At 42.3% G+C, this 20629-nt stretch overlaps 1 protein-coding gene across 1 annotated transcript; it reads right to left on the reverse strand.

Moving 5' to 3' along the window:
* Positions 1-648: 648 nt before the first annotated feature.
* Positions 649-1731, reverse strand: LOC141679198 (uncharacterized). Its single transcript, XM_074485708.1, has 3 exons — positions 1657-1731; positions 1252-1536; positions 649-1023 (listed from the first exon to the last, which is right to left on the reverse strand). Exons 1-3 carry the CDS (start codon positions 1729-1731, stop codon positions 649-651), a joined length of 735 nt encoding a protein of 244 aa, XP_074341809.1.
* Between the last annotated feature and the right edge of the window lie 18898 nt (positions 1732-20629).

The following is a 20629-nucleotide window of genomic DNA, read 5'->3' on the forward strand; positions in this document are numbered from 1 at the left end:
CAACCAAGATTATGCATAGGTTGGGCGCGTCCTTAGACCCAAGATGCGTCCTAGTTCCAGTTTCACCTGACTACTTCTCAGGGCGCGTCCTATGATGAGGACGCATCATATAACCAAGCAATCTTGCAAGCAAACAACCATTTGGAAATTTTTCAAAGTTTTTATTAATAATGCGCTCTAGTGTCAAAAGTACACCAGTCTCATGGCTACTATACTCTGTGGGGAATTTATTCAAAAAATGATCCTTCAACTAGTTCTAAGGTAAGTAGTACATGCACTACCCCCTTAGGCTAGGAGGAATTTTATTGCTTCTGGCCTATAATTTGGGCACGACCCAAGTATATAATGTAAACATGATATGTAAGGGGCCAAAACCGTGCCTTACTGATAATACTTTCGAAGATGCTCAGCGTTCCATGCTCGCGGAACCAGCTTTCCTTCCAAATCTTCAAGTTGACAAGTCCCCTTCCATAATATTTCTCTTATCTTGTATGGTCCTTCCCAATTAGCCCCAAATACTCCATGCTGGGGATTCTTTGTGTTTGGCATCACCTTCCTGAGCACCAGATCCCCTACCTTTAGAAGCTGTCCCTTTACCTTCTTGTTGTAGTACCTTGAAATACGCTGTTGGTAGGCCGCGAGCCTTAACTAGGAGTTTTCCCTCGTCTCTTCCAAAAGGTCCAGGTGAAGCCTTTGGTTAACTTCTGCATCTTCCTTTGCGTAACGATCTCTGTGCAGCAATCCCGAGCCATCTTCTACGGGAACCATAGCTTCGTACCCGTAAGTGAGCATAAACGGAGACTCTCCCGTGGTAGATCTTGGTGTAGTATTGTAAGACCACAACACTCTCGGGAGTTCTTCAGGCCAATTACCCTTGCGCTCCTCCAGTTTGGTTTTGAGGGTGTGCTTTATTATTTTATTTACGGCCTCCGTTTGTCCATTACTCTGAGGATGATAAACTGCTGTGAACTCCTTCTTAATTTTCAAATCCTCACACAACTGCCGCGACTCCTTGCTATCGAACTACTTCCCGTTGTCAGAGACAAGTTTGTAAGGAATTTTGAATCCGTACATGATAGAGTTGAATACAAAGTCTTTAATCTTCTTTGCGGTGATAGTTTCCAGCGGCATAGTTTCTGCCCATTTAGTAAAGTAATCGACCGCTACCACTGCATACTTGACATCTCCTTTAGCCTTAGGTAATTCTCTAATAAGATCAATCCCCCACATGGCAAATGGCTATGGGCTCACCATAGATGTCAAGAGTGTCGCTGGGATAGATGAGTAATTCGCAAAGTGTTGGCAGCGATCGCATGCTTTAACAAAATTTACGGCACCCCCCTTCATCGTAGACCAATAATAACCCTGGCGTAAAACCTTCATTGCCAACGAGTTATCCCCCGAGTGATTACCACAAATTCCTTCATGTACCTCCCTTAAGATGTAATTTCCCTCTTCTTCATCGACACATCTGAGCAGCTGTTGATTGGAGCCTCTCTTGTACAAAACTTCATCATACACCACATACCTCGCATCCTGGTAGCAGAGTCACCGAGCCTTGAACTTATCCTCAGGAAGTGTCCCTTTTTGAATATAGGAAAGAATGGGCATCATCCATGTTTCCTTGGGAGCCTCATCTACTTGCATCACCTCTACCTCTGGAATACTAGGAATCTCTTGGATCTCTAAGGGTATGGATGCCAACAATATAGCCTCTTGCTGAGATCCCATTTTTGCCAGAGCATCTGCATTGCTCTTTAAATTTTCCAATCAGGCGCTGTGTGCATCTTAAGTATAATTCCGTCTGCGGCCCTCGTGCTTGAAACCCCCCATTTACCTGGTTTACCGCCAACTCTGAGTCGCTCTATGCAATTAAGTTCCGCACTACCATTTCCAAAACGATCTTTAGACCGTTGATCAATACTTCGTATTCCGCATCATTATTTGTCGCATAAAATTTGAGGTGAATTGTGCTCATCAGATGATGGCCCTCCGGGGATACGAGTACTATACCCGCGCCCGCTCCTCCATTGTTAACTGCTCCATCCACATGTAAAATCCACCAGGGGTGCGGAAACTCTTCTAAGTCCTACTCAGTATGAGATGGACGTGACACCATCAAAGCCTTATCATCAGCCTCAGAATCAAATTCTAACAGGATATCAGCTAAAGTCTGCCCTTTGATTGCTTTACGGGGCATATATGTAATATATAAGTGATGATGTCAAAGATCACTGGAGATAAGAATATCATTAGTGTCCCTGATCAAAATATGAAGCAAGCCAGATGGACATCTAATCTAAGGAGGAGATTAATGAATTGTTATTTTTGGTAATCAGTTAAACTTGGGGCCAACCCTAAGTAAGTTGTATTATTATCTTAATTTGTATTTTGTACTTGTAACGCTTAAAGTCTGTAAAAATGCAAAGGAGCAGACTGGAGTCTTTTTCCTGAAACAGTGTCAAGCCTAAAGATTCTATCTGGAAGAAGATCAAGAAGATCATGCCTCAAAAAAATTTTGAAGAAGCTTGAAGTTGAATAAATCTGTTTAGAGAAAAATACTCTAAGTCAAGATCTGTACAAGTCACAAATTTAATGTTATAGAGAAGTCATTCAAGAACTCCAGAATGGCTTATCGAGAAGTCAGGATAGCTACTAGAGAACTCAGGAAGATATCGACAAGCCAAATTGAAGAACTGAAGATTGGAGATATCGACAAGTCATTCCTTCACTAGAGAACTCAAAATTATCGACAAGTCTACATTCAGTAGAGAACTCTAAGTTATCGATACGTCAAGTTCCACTAGAGAACTCAGAGATATCGATAAGTCAAAATTCACTAAAGAACTCTGAGATATCGACAAGGTGAATTTGACTAAAGAACTCTGAGATATCGACAAGTCAAGAAGCCACTGGAGAACTAAGAGTTATCGATAAGTCAAAGTGAAGATGTGAAGACTAGAGATCTCGACAAACCTAAAGTCTCTTATAGAGAACTGAAGACCTCTACAAGCCAAACTAAACATATAATATTGGAGATCTCGATAAGTCAATATACTTATCGAGATGTCAAGTGTTTTATAAACCTAAACTGGAGATCTCGAGGTACAATCTTAAAGTACAAAATTGCAGATCAGTTGAATATCCAAGATAAACAATCAACAAACAATCCAACAGCTGGATTGGCAAGTCTACAAAAAGCAGCTTGAAGAATGTGCAAGATCAACGACAAAGATTAACCGACAGAGGAAGATTAAAGTGAACACGGGATGCTAAAGATATGCTAAGCCATAAATGGAAGATCTGATTTTCTATAAATAGAAATGACAAGTGATATTTTAGAAAAGCCAATAGCATTTTTTATTATCCACTGTGTAAACCAGCAGTTAACTAAGTTATAAAGTTAACACTGGTCTTTTAGTCAGTTGTAATAATTTAAATCAAATTTCTTGTAACATTCTCAAGAAGAAGCTAAGCTCTTTATCAAAAAAGAGCCTAGAAATTTTATAACAAAACAGTACAAGAATTAATTTACTTTGTTCAACCATAAACATTCAAGAAAAGCTTAAAAACAGTAAAACACATTCACCCACCCCTCTGTGTGTTATTCATTTCCTAACAAGTGGTATCAGAGCCAAATCTGAAATTAAACAGATTTAAGATCTTGGAAGAATGAATACACAGAAATCAGTAGCATCAAAATTCCTACCTTTGACAAAGCTACTACACTCTTTGGAAAAAGAAAATGATGTTGTTCATCAAGATGGCCAATCCACTCTTCATTCAGATCCTCAAGGATGGACCTTTCATTCCTACGGTTAGAATTGAGGAATCTACAGATGGAGACAGGATTATCCCAACTCTTTATGCTCCAAAAGATCATGCTGAGTATACTGATCCTGAAAAAGAGAAAGGATCCTAGGATAGTAGCTTCCAATTAATATTGATTGAGTCACTTGATAATGTGATGTACAACAACATTGTCAACTGTGACACTGCCAAGCAAAAATGGGAAAAGATTGAGATACTCTGTGAAGGAACTGAATATGTTAAGTCAAACCAAAAAAAGATACTGATTTCACAGTATGAGGATTTCATGGCTAAGCCAAAGGAAAGCATTACTGATGTGTTTGAAAGATTCAATAAGCTGATAAATCACTTGCAACTTCATGACAAATACTATGAAGCTGAAGAAGTGAATCTAAAGTTCCTGCTTACTATCCCTGATCATTTGGAATAGAAAATCTCAGCAATCAGGGAAAGGAGAGTGTTATGCCCAAAAATTGGTAAAAAATATATTCAGACTGAAAATAAGAAAACAATTAAAATTAAGATATAAATGCCTGAAATTAAGGAAAAGACAAAGAAGGTTTCCTTCTTTATAAAGGACCAGGCGCGCCCTATCGTTAGGGGAGGCGCGTCCAACAAACATGAAACTAAAAGATAAGTAGAAGAAGAAGGCGCGCCCTTAGCATAGTGAGGAGTCGCGCCCAATTATTAAAAAAAGGGTTTGGAATTTCCTGATTAAATCCTTTCCTATGGTGAGCCTTAGGGCGCGCCCTGAATGAGTAGAAAAACCTTGGGAAGACTTTAACATGATTACTTGGCCGGGTTCTTTGGAAGATTCTAGGAAGATGAAGATTATTATTACTAACCTATTTGATGCAGGTAGTCTATTGAAGAACTCCTTCCTGTAGCATATCTACAGTAAAGGTGGTGTCCGTGGTCAGAGACCTCCAGGGGTATGCCTGGACTGAAGGTCTCCTCCTGTAGTCAATGAGTTTCCTCATTGGGGATGTGGGGTAAAATCTGGTGTGTACTTTGGGAGCTCTGTCTCTGTAGTCAATGGGTGTCCTCGTTGGGAGACTTCGGAGAATCCTGCACTTTACACCCAAAAGCTTGGGATAACTTGTCCTGTAATCTGGCAGGGGCTCCTTATCGGGGAACAAGGATGCGTCCAACATTTGGGGTGAACCACGGCTATACCTGCGTCCATGGACTAGAGAACCAGCTGGTAGCAGAGGGTTATCCTTAACCAGGGAGATGCCTTATCCGTGAAGTCTCGAAGCCGCGGATGAGCCTTGGGCCTTTGTGGTTGGGCCTCATCGGTGGACATTCCTAAAGCTAGTAGAAGACGGTTTCCAGTGGGTTTCCCATTGGGCCTCGGGACAAGAGATCAAAGCCCATTAGGTTTCTTGTTCCCCAAGAACTACGTTGGCTTGATTCCATATAAATAGGGATACGTAGGCAAATTGTAAGGGATCAGAAGCGAGAGTGCAAAGGAGCCACCACTAATCCTATGCAATCTCAGCCATCAATAACCACCACCACCAAACATTGTTCATCTATCCGACGAATACTGTTCATCGGATCCATCGATTACTGTTCACGTTTCCGACGAAGAACCACCATCACCGATCTTGTTTTTGGCTACGAACCTCAGACTTTGTTACTCCCAAATTCCTCCGTCAACAAATTAGCACTAGAAGGAGGGGCTAATCAAGATCTACATCTAGGAGGAAGGATGTCTCAATATCATGATGGAAGTTTTTATGATGGAAGCTCTGAAGAAGAATCTGATCGTGGCTATGAGCGCCATGAACCTTACGTTCCACCCATGACTGATCGCCCCACCCCAGATGTTGGGGGACAGCCGCCTGTGCTTATCAGCAACGCTGACCTGCTGGAACAACTGTATCGCATGGGAGATGCTCTGAACGGTTTCGACTCAAGGCTGAGCACCGTGGAGCGACGCAAGACCAGAAGGGGCCTCCGCCACAACCGTGCTACTCATGCACCTGGGAAAGCACCCATGACTGATAAAGATGCTTGGGCTGGCCACGGTCAAACTGGAGGAGGACGTGTGCCAATAACCCCGCGATGTCTGAACTATTCCAATGATACATCTGCAATCATCGAGCTTGTAGAAGAAGATGCTGATGGTCGAGAAATACTGCGGATGGATAACCGGGGGGTTGCCCATCCGCACCGGTCGGGGCGTAGTCTTAAGGAGTGCCGACAGGCAGAGTCCATGCCGGTGAATGAGCAATGAGGCTTCGCGGCTTTAAAAGATCGCTTGAGGATCCGCTTAGGCGACAATGATCTGAGAATGTTGTTACTTGAATGGCAAAAGGAAGCTGATTGCGGAGATGTGACGCCCCATGATACAACGCGTGTGCCCCTGAATTCCCATGGGAATCAGGAGTGGCACCGCGATCATGAGAGAGCTCCTCCCCGCAAATCACTGGACCGATATGGTCGAGGATATGGAAGCGACCGTTGGAGAAGACCCCAATGGAGGGGAAGAGGCGGAGGTCGAGGTAGGTACTTAGATGGGTATCTCCGCGACAACTGCCGTGGCCGCACTGATGCCCGCTGGTATAATCGACCAGACAACGATAACTATGCTGAGTATGATGATCATAGGAATGTGGAAAATTATGATCGCGAGATGGCTCGAGGCCGCGGTCGAGGTTAAGGAGAAAATCTAGGGGGAGATCAAGGTCGGAACCCCGAACTGATCGTGATACCGGAAGATGCCCAGAACACCAACCAACAACAAGCTCCTCCAGGTGGGAACCAGGCAGAGGTACCTCCACTACAGCCCCAAGGTCCGCAACCTCACATGCAAACTATCCCAGGTGTGGGAACTTTTAATGTGGACGATTTGAAAAGGCCACTTAACCATTTGGAAGGCAGAGTGATGGCCACGACCGAAATCCCTTCCCCGTTCTCGGTGGCTGTAAGAGAGGCGTAAATGCCAGACTTGGCTCTATGTCGGCTCTTGGCGGCGACTTTTAGAGAAAGCGCCCAACAATGGTTTCAAAAGCTTGGGTCGGGAGTAATCACTTCCTGGGACCAAATGAAGACTCTGTTCTTGACAAGTTCCAAGCTGCTGTGAGATATGCTCCCTCCGTTACAACTCTCGTCAACGTCAAGCAAAGGGAGAATGAAAGCTTGACGTCGTACTTTAAAAGGTTCAATGCTGAATCTACCAGCGTGAGGGGAGCTTCAAACGGAGCCTTGAAAAGCTTTTTGATAGCAGGGCTAAGGGTTGGTTCAGACTTCTGGAAGCATTTACAGGGAAAAGACCCAACCTCTCTGGCGGATGTCTTTGCTTTGGCAGAGTCGTTTAAATCCATAGAGCAATCTCTGGCAGAAGTACAACCGACAGCGCAAGCAAGTTAGAGAAACAAAGTAAGGAAGAGAGACAGATCTCCAAGCCCAAGGTACAGAAGAAATAGTCGAAGCCCAAACCGGGTGAATGCCACGACCACGAGGAGGGAATGGAGTCCTCCATTAAACTATGACTACCGAACAAGCCGGTACACGCCTTTGGCCGCGTCTATTGAGCATATCTTTGAGGTGAACAAAAACAGAGGGCTGTTTAGAAAACCCGAGGCTCTATCATCCTGGCAAAGTAAATACAAGAAAAAGTATTGCGAATACCATGAGTCATCCGAACATAACACACATGAGTGTCGACAACTAAAAGATGAGATCGAAGCACTTATCAAGGAAGGATATCTTGGCGAATGGGTGGTTAAGGAAGTAAGGAGGCACAAGGATAGCACTGACAGAGTAAAGGAAGAAGGAGGGTGAGCCCCACGGGGGTCGAACAATGAAAATCTGGAAGAAAATAAATTCGTCAGGGACGTCAGTATCCGAACAATTTACGGGGGAGATCCCGTGATGAAATGCAGCAATAGGGCCTTGGCAAGATATGCTAGGGAAGCTCGATTCAGACCTCTCACAGACATTCATAGGGTGGAGACTCGATCACCCAAAGTGTTCAAGGGTGAATCCATGGATATCACCTTCAGAGAAGCAGATGCCCGGTGGGTACATCACCCCCACGATGACACGCTGGTCATTTCGATCTAGATCAGAACCAAAAATATCCATAGGGCCTTCGTAGACAATGGAAGCTCGGCAAATATCCTTTACTATAGTACCTTTAAAAAGATGGGGCTACCTGATCGGGATATATCGGGGGAAGATTCGTGGGTCTATGGTTTCTCTGGTGCGGGAGTTAGAGTTATGGGATCGATTCAGTTGCCATGTACTTTGGGGGAAAGTCCGTTGTCCGTGACAAAGATGCTCGAGTTCAAGGTTCTGAATCAAGAGTCATCCCATAACGTGCTATTAGGATGGCCTTTTCTTCGAGAGATGAGGGTTATTACTTCGATCCACCACCTTACCATCAAGTTTCCAACCCCAAATGGTGTGGGAAGTATAAAAGGCTCTCAACATGACTCTCGAGAATGCTATAGGCAAGCTATGAGGGGCTTTAGGAAGGACTCCCACAGCGAAGATGCATCAGATGATGATCGAGAAAGGAGCATCAAATAAGCAATCGAGAAAATCCGAGTCCATTACTATGTCGAGCATGAGGATAAGCGCCCCTCTGAGCTACCTCCAGCAATGTTGTTCTTAGAATACACAATCAGAATTGAAATATTGGAAGAAGAAGAACCCCCAAATGCCATAGTCCAAGAAGATTTTAATAGGGAATGGCTCGAAGGAAGATTTGATATCTTGCAAAGTCTTGGGCAGGATGAGCATAAGGTAGATGCCCCTCTCCTTGAGGGCGCACCCTTATCTTCGGAAAGTTTAAAGGAAGTTGATTCCCCTATGATATAGGGCACGCCTTATGAAGAAGTTGATGCTCCCCTCCGAGGGGATGCACCTTCTCTTCAAAATGATGAGAATCGTGATCTACCCGACTTAGATCCACGAATACCAACGCCAATGAAAAAGATGGGGCCAGCGGAAGACATAATTGAAATCCCTGTTGACGAAAAAGATCCAAGTAAGGTTTTGAGAATTGGATCTCAGTTGGCGCCAATATTGAAAGAGGGACTTTCAATATTTCTCTTGGAAAACCTCGATGTATTTACGTGGAACCATTATGATATGGTGGGAATCGACCTAGAGGTAATGTGCCACCGTTTAAACATTGATCCCAAGCATAAAGGTGTTAGTCAAAAGCGAAGGGCCGTGAGTGGAGAAAGGGCAGTAGCCTTAGTGGAAGAAGTGGATAGACTCTTGGATGTTGGACTAATCAGGGAATCTTTCTACCCAGATTGGCTAGCAAACCCGGTGTTAGTAAGAAAACCTAATGGTAAGTGGAGAACATGTATGGATTTCACCGATCTGGATAAGGCGTTCCTAAAGGATAGCTTTCCTTTTCCAAGAATTGACCAGTTGGTCGACGCCACGACATGACATGCCTTGCTCAGTTTCATGGATGCATACTCCGGGTATAATCAAATTCCCATGTATGGGCCTGGCCAAGAGCACACCTCTTTTATCACCGATAGAGGGCTCTATTGCTACACTGGGATGCCATTTGGTTTGATCAACGCGGGGGCTACTTATCAAAGATTGGTAAACAAAATGTTTAAGAGGCAGATTGGGAAGACGATGGAGGTATACGTGGGCGATATGCTTGTAAAATCTAAGAAGGCGGAAGATCACATCGCAGACTTAGCTGAGATGTTCCATATTATGAGAAAATATAGAATGAAGTTGAACCCTCAGAAGTGTGTATTCGATGTGGAATCGGGAAAATTATTAGGATTCATGGTTAACCACCGAGGAATTGAGGCCAACCCGGCAAAAATCAAGGCTTTGTTGGACATGAAATCCCCCACCAGTGTCAAGCAGGTGCAGAGTTTGACGGGAAGGATTGCAGCTTTAAATAGAATTATCTCAAAGTCATCAGATAGGTGCAAAGAATTCTTCAAAGCAATCAAAGGAATGTGGAAGGATTTTGTGTGGACCTCAGATTGTGAAGAGGCTTTTCTAAAAATCAAAGAGCAGTTGGGGAATCCTCTGATGTTGGCCTATCCAGAAGAGGGAGAAACGTTGATTCTTTACTTGGCAGTTTCACAATACTCCGTCAGCACGGTGTTGGTAAAAGAGGAAGCAAGCCATTAATGGCCCGTGTACTATGTGAGCAAAAGGCTGCTGGATGCAGAAATCAGATATACCAGCATAGAGAAATTGGTATACGCTCTTATTCTTGCGGCACTAAAGTTAAGACCATATTTCCAGGCTCACCGGATAGAGGTTCACACCGCTTATCCGTTCCGGCATATTCTGCATAAACCAGAATCGTCGGGAAGGATGTTGAAATGGGCGATAGAGCTGGGATAATTCGATTTGGAATATTGTCCTCGCACAGTAATCAAGGGACAGGCGTTGGCCGATTTTATTCTTGAGTTTGATTCTGAAGTAGACAGCAAAGCCATAGTGCTGGCAGAACCTCCCCCGTAAGAAAATCCTCCTACTAAGGAGATGGAGGATTTCCCACACCCTTGGTGGATCTTGCATGTTGATGGGGCTGTGAATAATAACGGAGCAGGTGTCGGGATTGTCTTAGTCACCCCGGAAAGGCATCATTTGATGAGTGCCATCCACTTCAAATTTAATGTCACCAATAATGATGCTGAGTATGAAGCTTTGATCAATGGTCTGAAAATAGCTCTGGAAGTGGGGGTTATGAATTTGATAGCTCGGAGTGACTCCGAGTTAGTTGTAAACCAAGTCAACGGAGGTTTCCAAGCCCGGGGACCACGGACGGAGTTATATATGTGATGTGCACAACGTCTATTGGAAAAATTTGGAAATGCCAGGCTAGAAAGTGTTCCAAGGGAAGAAAATATTAATGCGGATGCTTTGGAAAAGATGGGATCACAAATGGACAACATCCAACTTGGAAAAATCCCTTTGGGAATCCAGGAGATACCAAGTGTCCCAAAGGTAGGGGTGTTCCAAACACAGGAAATCCCATAAGAAAATTGGATGACCCCCATTCACGATTATATTCGAACGGGAGCTTTACCAGAGGACAAGCTACAGGCTCGATGCCTTCGCTATCAGGCCGCTAAGTATGTTGAATACGATGGGGTATTATACAAGAGAGGATTTAACCAACCATTGTTACACTGCGTGGACCTAGAAGAAGGGAATTATATCCCCAGGGAGGTGTACGAAGGGATTTGTGGCAATCACTCGGGGGGCGGTTCACTGGCATTAAAAGTCCTTAGACAAGGATATTACTGGCCAACTATGAAAGAAGATGCCTTCAAATTTGTCCGGGCTTGTGACCGCTGCTAGCAATTCACCAATTATTCCAATGGTCCGGCAACATCTATTACTTCATTGGCAAGTCCTTGGCCTTTTTCCATGTGGGGGATCGATCTCATTGAAGAGTTGCCTAAAGCAAAGAGGGGTGTGAAATATGCCGTGGTGGCTTTTGATTACTTCACTAAATGGGCGGAATCCATGCCACTTGCCATGATCACAACAAAGAAGATAAAGGACTTCATTTTTAACTCCATAGTCTGTAGGTTCGGTATTCCATACAAACTCATCTCGGACAATGGGAAGCAGTTTGACAGTAAAGAGCTAAGGAAGCTTTGTGAAGACTTGGACATCAAGAAAGATTTTGCCGCGGTCTATCACCCGCAAAGTAATGGTCAGACAGAAGCTATAAACAAAATTATTAAGCACACTTTGAAGGCTAAGTTGGAAGAAAAGAAGGGAGATTGGCCAGAGGAGATGCTCATGGTTCTTTGGTCTTATAACATGACTCCTAGATCCACTATAGGAGAGTCTCCCTTTTTGCTAACTTACGGGTATGAGGCTATGATTCCCGTAGAGATGGGAGCTGGGTCCCTGCGGAGGGATTTGTTCAAAGAAGAAGATGCGGAAGTTAATCAGATGCTCCACTTGGATCTGTTGGACGAGGCTAGGATGAAATCTCAATTAAAGCTCGTGGCATATCAGTAAAGAGTTGCAAGGTACTTTAATAAGAAAGTGAAGTCTGTGCCATATAAGGTGGGAGACCTTGTGTTGCGAAAAGTCATGCCAAATACTAAGATAGCTCAGCATTGGGTGCTTGGTGCAAATTGGGAAGGACCATACAAGGTTAAAGCTATACTTTGGAAGGGGACTTATCGCTCGGAAGACTTGGATGGCAAGCTCATTCCCCGAGCATGGAATGCTGAACACTTAAGGAAATATTATCAATAGGGTGTGGCCTTGGCCCCCTCATTTTGCGATTGATTTTTATGTAATAGACTAGTAGTAAATAAATTCCTCCTAGTCTAGGGGTAGTATGTATGACTACTAACTTTGGCTTTAGCTGAAGGATAAAATTTTCAAAATAATTTCCCCACAGAGCATAGTAGCCGTGGGACTGGTGTAAATTCTACGCTAGAGCGCATTAGCAATAAAAGGGAAAATTTGTTTCAATTGTTTGTTTACTTGGCACCTATGCTTTAAAAAGAAGAGTCAGGGCGCGCCTTAATACCTTAGTAGAGGGAAAATTATTCAAACTATACAAACAAAAGATCTCCATGATAAAAAAACAGATATGTACTAAATAATGTCCTCTAAATACTAAAGGGTGCACCTTACGGTAAAGCACGCCATAATAATTTGACTTTAAAGAAGATTTATGTGCTAAAAATGTAAACATGATATAAGGGTGCGCCCTTACGGAAGGACACACCTCATGTTTCTATACAATAGAAGTGTATAATGGTTTGAGAGAGAATCAAAACGGAAAACTATATAAAATTAAGGCGCGCCCTAAACGGTTGAGGCGCCTTAACATATTTCATATGCATGCTGAAAGAAGTAAAATTAAATAAAACCATACGATATGTCATAATGCAAAAAATTAAGAAGTAGCAGGAACCATATCATCATACAACTTTGCACAGCATCAAAAGAGGGCTGACACCTCAAAGTATTTAGAGACAGAATTGAAAACAAGCCAATGCAAGTAAATCAGGGTGCGCCCTCAACATTGTCTGTTGGGGGAATGGTCTGGATATGAATGGTGGGATCAGCTTCAGGCACGTCCTTAGAGGCCTCCTCTGTTGGCGCGCCCTCAACATCTTCCTCTATCCCAAGCTCTATCCTCTTTGTGTTGATCTCTGCAGCGTGTTCTCTTTTAAATTCCACCATCTCAGCCATGGTCTCCTCCCCAAACTTCTCAAAGGTATAGTCTGGATCGTTGGCAACAAATCCAACCCTGTAGAAATGAAATCCATTATTAAAAGAAGTATCTGCAACTTCCTTCATCTCATCAAGCCATCCCTCCTTCTGCTGCTCCTCCAGGTACTCGATCCTCAGATTGGCACCACCTAACTCAGTGTGAAGAAGAGTAGCCTTCTTGTTAGCGATTTCTAGCTGAGAAGTTAGGTTGGCCGCCTCACCTTTGAGGAAGGAGATTTCAGAATCCTTAGCTTTGATATCTTTGGCATGAAGAAAATCCTTGTCTTTCAAGGTATTCTGCAGGATATTGTTATCACCTTGCAGCCTCTCATGGCGTGCCCTCTCTGCTAAGAACTTGTCCACCATCTGGCTGGAGTGGATGACTAGCTGACAAGATGCCTTGATTGAAGCCCTGGTGGCATCCCCCAGGCTCATAGCTTGCCATTGCTCTACTTCTTCATCAGTTACATGAAGGGAGCCCAATGGGCCAAGAGAATTCAGAGCAGCAGAAGACCCTGAAGGCGTGCCCTCTGTCCTTGGTTTCTTGGATGCGCCCTGTTGGTCAATAAGATCAATAACTAGTCTTTTCAGGATAGGAGTAGGCTGGGGGGACAAGAGTTGGAGTAGGTGCAGAGGTCTGGGCCTTGGGAGCATCCTTCTTGGGAGGTTTGGATTTGGGTTTTCCGAAGGGCACGCCCCAAAGGATCTGGGAATCTTGGGAGGAGCCATATCTGCATAGAAACACATAAAAATGATTAGTAGGTGTAAGTAAAGGTGCGCCAATATTTTGGGCACGCCCACATGAGACTAAAAATGATAGATATGATAACAACAGTGCATGAAAGATGGATGCAAATGTAAGAAGATTATATAACACAAATAAAAGATATTAAAGAAAAGCAGCTAGGAAAACTAAGTAGGACGCGCCCTAGTAATAAGGCGCGCCCTCCTATGAGAAGGCTATATTCAAACCTAAGGGAGGTTCACTCTGGATAGTGTTGTCTTCATGCTCCTCCTCATCCTCTTCCTCACCGCTATCAACTTCCACCACACGGGTAAGGGGAACACCTTTCCTAAATTCTTTATAACTATATTTGGTCCCCCCACGGTCAGACAAAATACCAACTCGCATTAAGTTGGATTCAGTTGCAAGCATCTTCAGGTTCCACTTGGCTGTAGCAACTCTGAGAAGGGCCTCTGCCCTCTCTTTGGGCGCGCCCTCGAGATCCCGTACAATTGGTTTGTCTGATAAAAGAAGATATGAGAGAAAAAGAAATATATGTGCAAATAAAATTGAAATGTAAGAAGGAAGGAAAGGGCGCGCCCTTACTTGGATCTGTGTTGAATCGGGTCCTGACCCGGCGGACATCGTATAGGTAAAAGAAATTCTCTTTCCATCCTTTCTCATGGCTAACTTTTCCTGATGAAAATCCCTTTCTGTTATGCTGCTTGTCTACGACCAAGTAGAAGTAGCCATGATCAGATCTTCTGAGGCTAAAGAAATGGCTCACCTCTTCCATAGTAGGTGTGGGGAAACCTAGGTCCATGTATATGATGAATAAGGCTAAAACGAGTTTATAGCTATTGGGGGATAATTGCAGAGGGGCCAAGTCATAGAGCTCAATCACATCCCTCAGATAGGGGTGAAGAGGCGCGCCCACACCCAGGGAAACCAGCTTAGCACTAGTCACCATCCCGGGAATCCTGAAATTCCTACCATAATTAAAGAGGTGAGGGCGCATCATGTTCAGAGGGCGCCCAAATGCCTTCCATATCGTAGTACTCCATCAACCAGCCTAACTGCTCATCCGAGCAGTTGGAAGAAAGTCCCACGCAAAATAATTTCCCTTGTTCCTTTCTAAAACGTTTCTTTACAGCCTTTTTACAAACTTCGTACTTGCTCCAGTCAAAATCCATCTCACTATCAGATACTTCCCAGTGCTCGAAATGAATGGGAGAAGGGAGAGGAGAATTAGAAAACTGATAAGAGTCTTCATTAAAGAAGTTGGATTCATCTTTGAGTTCAGGTGATTCATCTCCGGAAGTGCCCTCTAAATGAAGAGGAGTGGGCGCGCCCTCTCTTGGAGATGGACTTAGATAAATCACCCTGTAAGAGACTTTGGATGTGCCAGCCCCAACATTCACTCCAATCTCTGTGCTACTATACCTATCAGCATTGAGAGACTCAAACCAATCATCATCATCAAGCTCAGTTGCAGTAGGTGAAGGAGATCTCTCCTTCTGGATTAGCTTTTATTTCCCATGCCTACGAGACAATGGGACATTGTCTATGGAAGAACCATTTGAAGAGTCAGCCATCAGGGTACCTTTTTTGGAATCTTGAACAAGGCGCACCACCTGATTCAGAAACTCGGGAGTATGGTGGGCATTTGGAGGATGAGGTTAGAAGTAGGTGTTTGGAGGCGAATAGATTCCCAACTTGGTAAGGTTGAATGGGTGAAAAGGAGAGGACGCGCCCTCATTTTTCAGCTGTCAAGAAAATCAAGAAAGTTTGAGGACGCGTCCAGTTCAGAAAGTAAAAGAAGGAAAAATAAAAAGCAATGAAAGGTATGCATTGAAAAGATAGCATGCCCCAATAAAAAGGATTGGTTTAAAAAAATTATCCCATCGTAACATAAGACAAACCTTATCATAAGAAGGTGCGCCATAGAAATCCTAGTCTGTCACAGTAAAGGGATATGCTCTTAATTATAACAAGGCGCGCCCTGTTGAAGAGTAGGGCGCATCCTAGGGTCAATCTCTGACTAAAGCCTAACTTCATTGTTGGGAGAGGTATATGAGGGTGCGCCCTAGGATGCTGATAAGCTCTAAAAGTGGGTACGATTGTGTGCAGACTGTAAGTAATGGTTTTCTGGTCATAAGCATACTAACTGTTAAAATTCTCAAAAATACAAATTTGAAATTAATTATCCTATATTTTAGGATCTAAATGGGCAAGTATAAATATATACACCTATATATACACATATACATACGAGAACAATATGCTTCAAGAAATGGAAGATGAACAGACTCCTAACACATGCAACACAAAATATGCAATAAAACTCGAAAAAGAGAGGAGTTTTATGTACCTTATCAGTTGGTGAAGAAGATTAACCAGGAAAACTGAAGAAATGATGGAAGATTAAGTCGGATTCCGAGAAAAATACCCTCCCGCCGGTGTGGTAATTTTTTGAAGAAAAGAAAAGTTAGAGAGAAAGAATAAAGGTAAAAAGTAAAAAAAAAATGATGTGACTGATATTTATAGTTGAAAATGATAGCTGTCAAATCAATCACGTCGATCACGATTCCCTAAAAATAAGGGGAACGGTTTCCAAACCATTTGAAATTCTAGGACGCGCCCTCAGGAAGGCGCGCCTTATTTGGTTACCCTAGCATCATTGAATTTTAAGGAAAAATTAGAAGGCACGCCCTATTTAGGGTGCGCCCTGACAAGGAGTATTGATGAATATGTTTATACAAATTTTGATAAAGATGAGTGAAAATTCCAATCCCATTTCCAATGACATATGGAATTTGGGGGGTAGTTGTTATGCCCGAAAATTGGTAAAAACTATATTCAGACTGAAAATAAGAAAATAATTAAAATTAAGATATAAATGCCTGAAATTAAGGAAAAGACAAAGAAGGTTTCCTTCTTTATAAAGGACCAGGCGTGCCCTATTGTTAGGGGAGGCGCGTCCAACATACATGAAACTAAAAGATAAGTAGAAGAAGAAGGCGCGCCCTCAGCATAGTGAGGAGGCGCATCCAATTACTAAAGAAAGGGTGAGGAATTCCCTGATTGAATTCTTTCCTATGGTGAGCCTTAGGGCGCGCCCTGAATGAGTAGAAAAACCTTGGGAAGACTTCAACATAATTACTTGATCGGGTTCTTTGGAAGATTCTAGGAAGATGGAGATTATTATTACTAACCTATTTGATGCAGGTACTCTATCGAAGGACTCCTTCCTGTAGTATATCTACATAAAAAGCGGTGTCCATGGTCAGAGACCTCCAGGAGTATGCCTGGACTGAAGGCCTCCTCCTGTAGTCAATGAGTGTCCTCATTGGGGATGTGGGGTAAAATCTGGTGTGCTTTGGGAGCTCTATCTCTGTAGTCAACGGGTGTCCTTGTTGGGAGACTTCGGAGTATCCTGCAATTTGCACATAAAAGCTTGGGATCACTTGTCCTGTAATCTGGTAGGGGCTCCTTATCAGGGGACAAGGATGCGTCCAACATTTGGGGTGAACCACGGCTATACCCGTGTCCACGGAATATAGAAACAGCTGGTAGCGGAGGGTTATCCTTGGCCAGGGAGATGCCTTATCCGTGAAGTCTCGAAACCGCGGACGAGCCTTGGGCCTTTGTGGTTGGGCCTCATCGGCGGATATTCCTAAAGCTAGTAGAAGACGGTTTCCAATGGGTTTCCCATTGGGCCTCGGGACAAGAGATCTAATCCCATTAGGTTTCTTGTTCCCCAAGAACTACGTTGGCTTGATTCCCTATAAATAGGGATACGTAGTCAAATTGCAAGGGGTCAGAAGCGAGAGCGTAAAGGAGCCACCACTAACAGTAAACAATCTCAGCCACCAATAACCACCACCACCAAACACTATTCATCTATCTGACGAATACTGTTCATCGGATCCACCGAACACTGTTCACGTTTTCGACGAAGAAGCACCATCACAGATCTTGTTTCCGGCTACGAACCTCAGACTTTGTTCCTCCCAAATTCCTCCGTCAACAGAGAGACTTAAGCAGAATAACACTGGAAGTTCTATATGAAATTCTCAAAACATATGAACTAGAGATGATTCAAAGACAATCATTTAGATCTGGTCAAGGACATATTATGGATGGCTCAAGTGCTTTAATTGTAAATGAAAGTCAAACATCCAATGATGAACCAAGATCTCAAACTCCAGTTGCCTCAGAAAGAGAGCAAAGAATAAATGATTCACAGGAACAAGTCATTCTAGAATTGGAAAAAGATGAGTTCTATACTCTTGAAGAACTGGATGAGCTAGATCAGTCAATGGCTTATTTGGCTAGGAAATTCTCTAATATTAGAGTAAGGAAGCCAAGATAATACAGGAATAAAGGGCAGTCTTTCAACAAAGACAACAACTGGAAGGAAAAAGGGAAGTAAAATTCTGATAGCTAGAATGGCTACAAAACTGGATCTGTTGATAGATCTAAGATAAGGTGCTTCAATTGTGATGAACTGGGCCACTTTGCTATAGAATGCAGGAAACCCAAGAAGTTAACAAAAGATAAAGCTTATCTTGAACTTGAAGCAAAATATGAAGCTCTTCTAAAGAAACAGCAAAGCAAAGCTTATATTGCAGAAGGTAAAAGTTGGGATGACTATGAAATTGATGAAGATGAAGAACTTGGAAACTATGCACTCATGGATTTGGAGCAAGGAGAATCATCCTCATCTAAATCACAGGTACCAACTCTTACACCACTGATTTAAATGTGAATCAATATAAGGAAACTGTTGAGAAGATGAGCACATAAATGTTTGACATCCACACGAGCATGGTTGTTGCTAATGAAGAAGTTAGCAGATTAACTAAGTTGAATGAGAAGCTTGAGAATGAAAAACAAGGAACTAAATTATTGACTATGGAGCTTGAAGCATTGAAATAAGAAAATGGTTATCTGAAGAACAAGTTCAAGTGTGCAAATGAGATTGAGGTTGTGCTAAGGGAAAAATTGGAGAAAAATGAAGTAAAGTTGAAGTCTTTCAATAATGTATCTGAATTGGTTGGTCAGTACCATGAGAAAATTAAACCATGTGCAAATATTGCTATTGGTCTTGATTATGATGCTTTGAATAACAAAAAGAAGAACATAAGGGACAAAGAGAAAGCAACAGAGAATGAAAATATTCCAGCAATGTTGAAAAATGTTGGGTCACCTATGTTCAAGGCTAGTGAAGTAGACTTTAGTGAAGAAAAATTGATTATCAACAAGAAATTGCAGATGAGGATAATGAAAAGAAAAATGCAAACTCAACTCAATCTTCTATGGCTGAAAAAAATCTCATGGACAATCAAAGCACCAAGACTCCTGTCAAAGGAACAAAGATTGAAGATGCAGGAAAGAAGAAGAAAAATAGAAATGAGAATAGGGATAAACAAAATCAATGATCTAGCTTATATTGCAGATGCTCCTGGAAAGAAGTGTGAAAAATGTGGCTCTGCAAATCATCTAACTCACCTTTGTAAAAAGGTTGTTAGTAAGCCAATTGAAGGAGCTTGCAAATATAATGAAGCAGATTTAAATGATCCCTACTCATTTTGTGATAAGTTTGACTGCATCCCTTGCAACTTGAAAGTGATGAAGAGTTGCCACAAACTGAGAGTAGACCTTAAAGAAACAAAAATTGAGTCTACATCAGAAAGAGAAAATACACAACAATCATTGAACTCTATTTTATCTGAAACAACTTACTCTACTTCTGCTAAATCAGTTAACAAGAAGAAAGTACCCAACACTGCTTGGGTCACTAAATATTCCTAAATCTCATTGTGTGTAGGGCAAAGTGAAGAAAGTCATATGGATCATTAACAATGGATGCTCCAGACATATGACAGGTGATAAGGCCCTGCTATCACAGTTTGAGGAGAAAGATGGTCCGTTGGTAACCTTTGGAGACAACAACAAAGGATTCACAATGGGATATGGCAAGATTGTTTCTGAAAATATTGTCATTGATGATGTAGTACTAGTAGCTGGTCTTCAAATGAATCTTCTCAGTGTTAGCCAATTTGCAGACAAAAGATTTGAAGTTTTATTCAACAAAGAAGAATGCAGTTTTATCAGCAAGAAAACTGTTGAAGTTGCTCTGAAAGGAGCAAGGAAATGAAGCTTGTTTATTGCAGACTTGGACTCAACAAATAAATTTGGTATTTGCTGCTTCTACACCGTGGCATCAGAAGAACAAAGCAAGCTATGGCATAAGAAGCTGTCTCACTTGGATTTCACGGTAATTAACAATTTTGTCAAAAAGGAGTTAGTGAGAGACATGCCCAAACTGGAATTTGCTCAAGTTGAAGTTTGTGAAGCTTGTATTATATATATTTGAGATGTCATGTCTAATATGATTTGTGTTTAGTTTTCAGAACTTAACAACGGGACAAATCAGGACTTACTGAAATCAGGACTTACTGGAAGTCAGAACTTAATATCAGAACTTAAGGTCATATCAGAATTTAAGTGTGGGAAGACTTTCAGTTAAGGAATGAAGCTGATTTACAGGAGAAGATCGAGACTAAAACAATAGAAAATATGCATGGAAAGAGTTAGAGGACTAGAAGACCTGTAGAAGATATCTGATTGATATATTTTAGGAGACAGAATTGTATTCCATATCAATTATAATATATCTTGTAACTGTGTACTATATAAACAAAGACTTAGGGTTTACACTATATGTTTTATCATTATCGAGAAGATTATACATTGTAACCTAGCAGCTCTTAGTGATATTTGTTCATCACTGAGAGAGAATAACGGTTCATATTGTAACAGAGTTTATTGAATATACTTGATCTTTGTTACATACTTGTGTTAAATCGATTTTATTGTATAAAC

Source organism: Apium graveolens, chromosome 8 (genome assembly GCF_009905375.1).
Source record: "Apium graveolens cultivar Ventura chromosome 8, ASM990537v1, whole genome shotgun sequence".
NCBI classification, from domain to species: Eukaryota; Viridiplantae; Streptophyta; class Magnoliopsida; order Apiales; family Apiaceae; genus Apium; species Apium graveolens.

Coding starts and splice junctions, on each gene's coding strand:
- LOC141679198 (XM_074485708.1), bottom strand. CDS start 1,731: ATGGGATCTCAGCAAGAGGCTATATTGTTGGCATCCATACCCTTAGAG. Junction 1,537..1,656: donor AGATTCCTAGTATTCCAGAG/GTAGAGGTGATG, acceptor CTCTGCTACCAG/GATGCGAGGTATGTGGTGTA. Junction 1,024..1,251: donor CGACACTCTTGACATCTATG/GTGAGCCCATAG, acceptor AACGGGAAGTAG/TTCGATAGCAAGGAGTCGCG.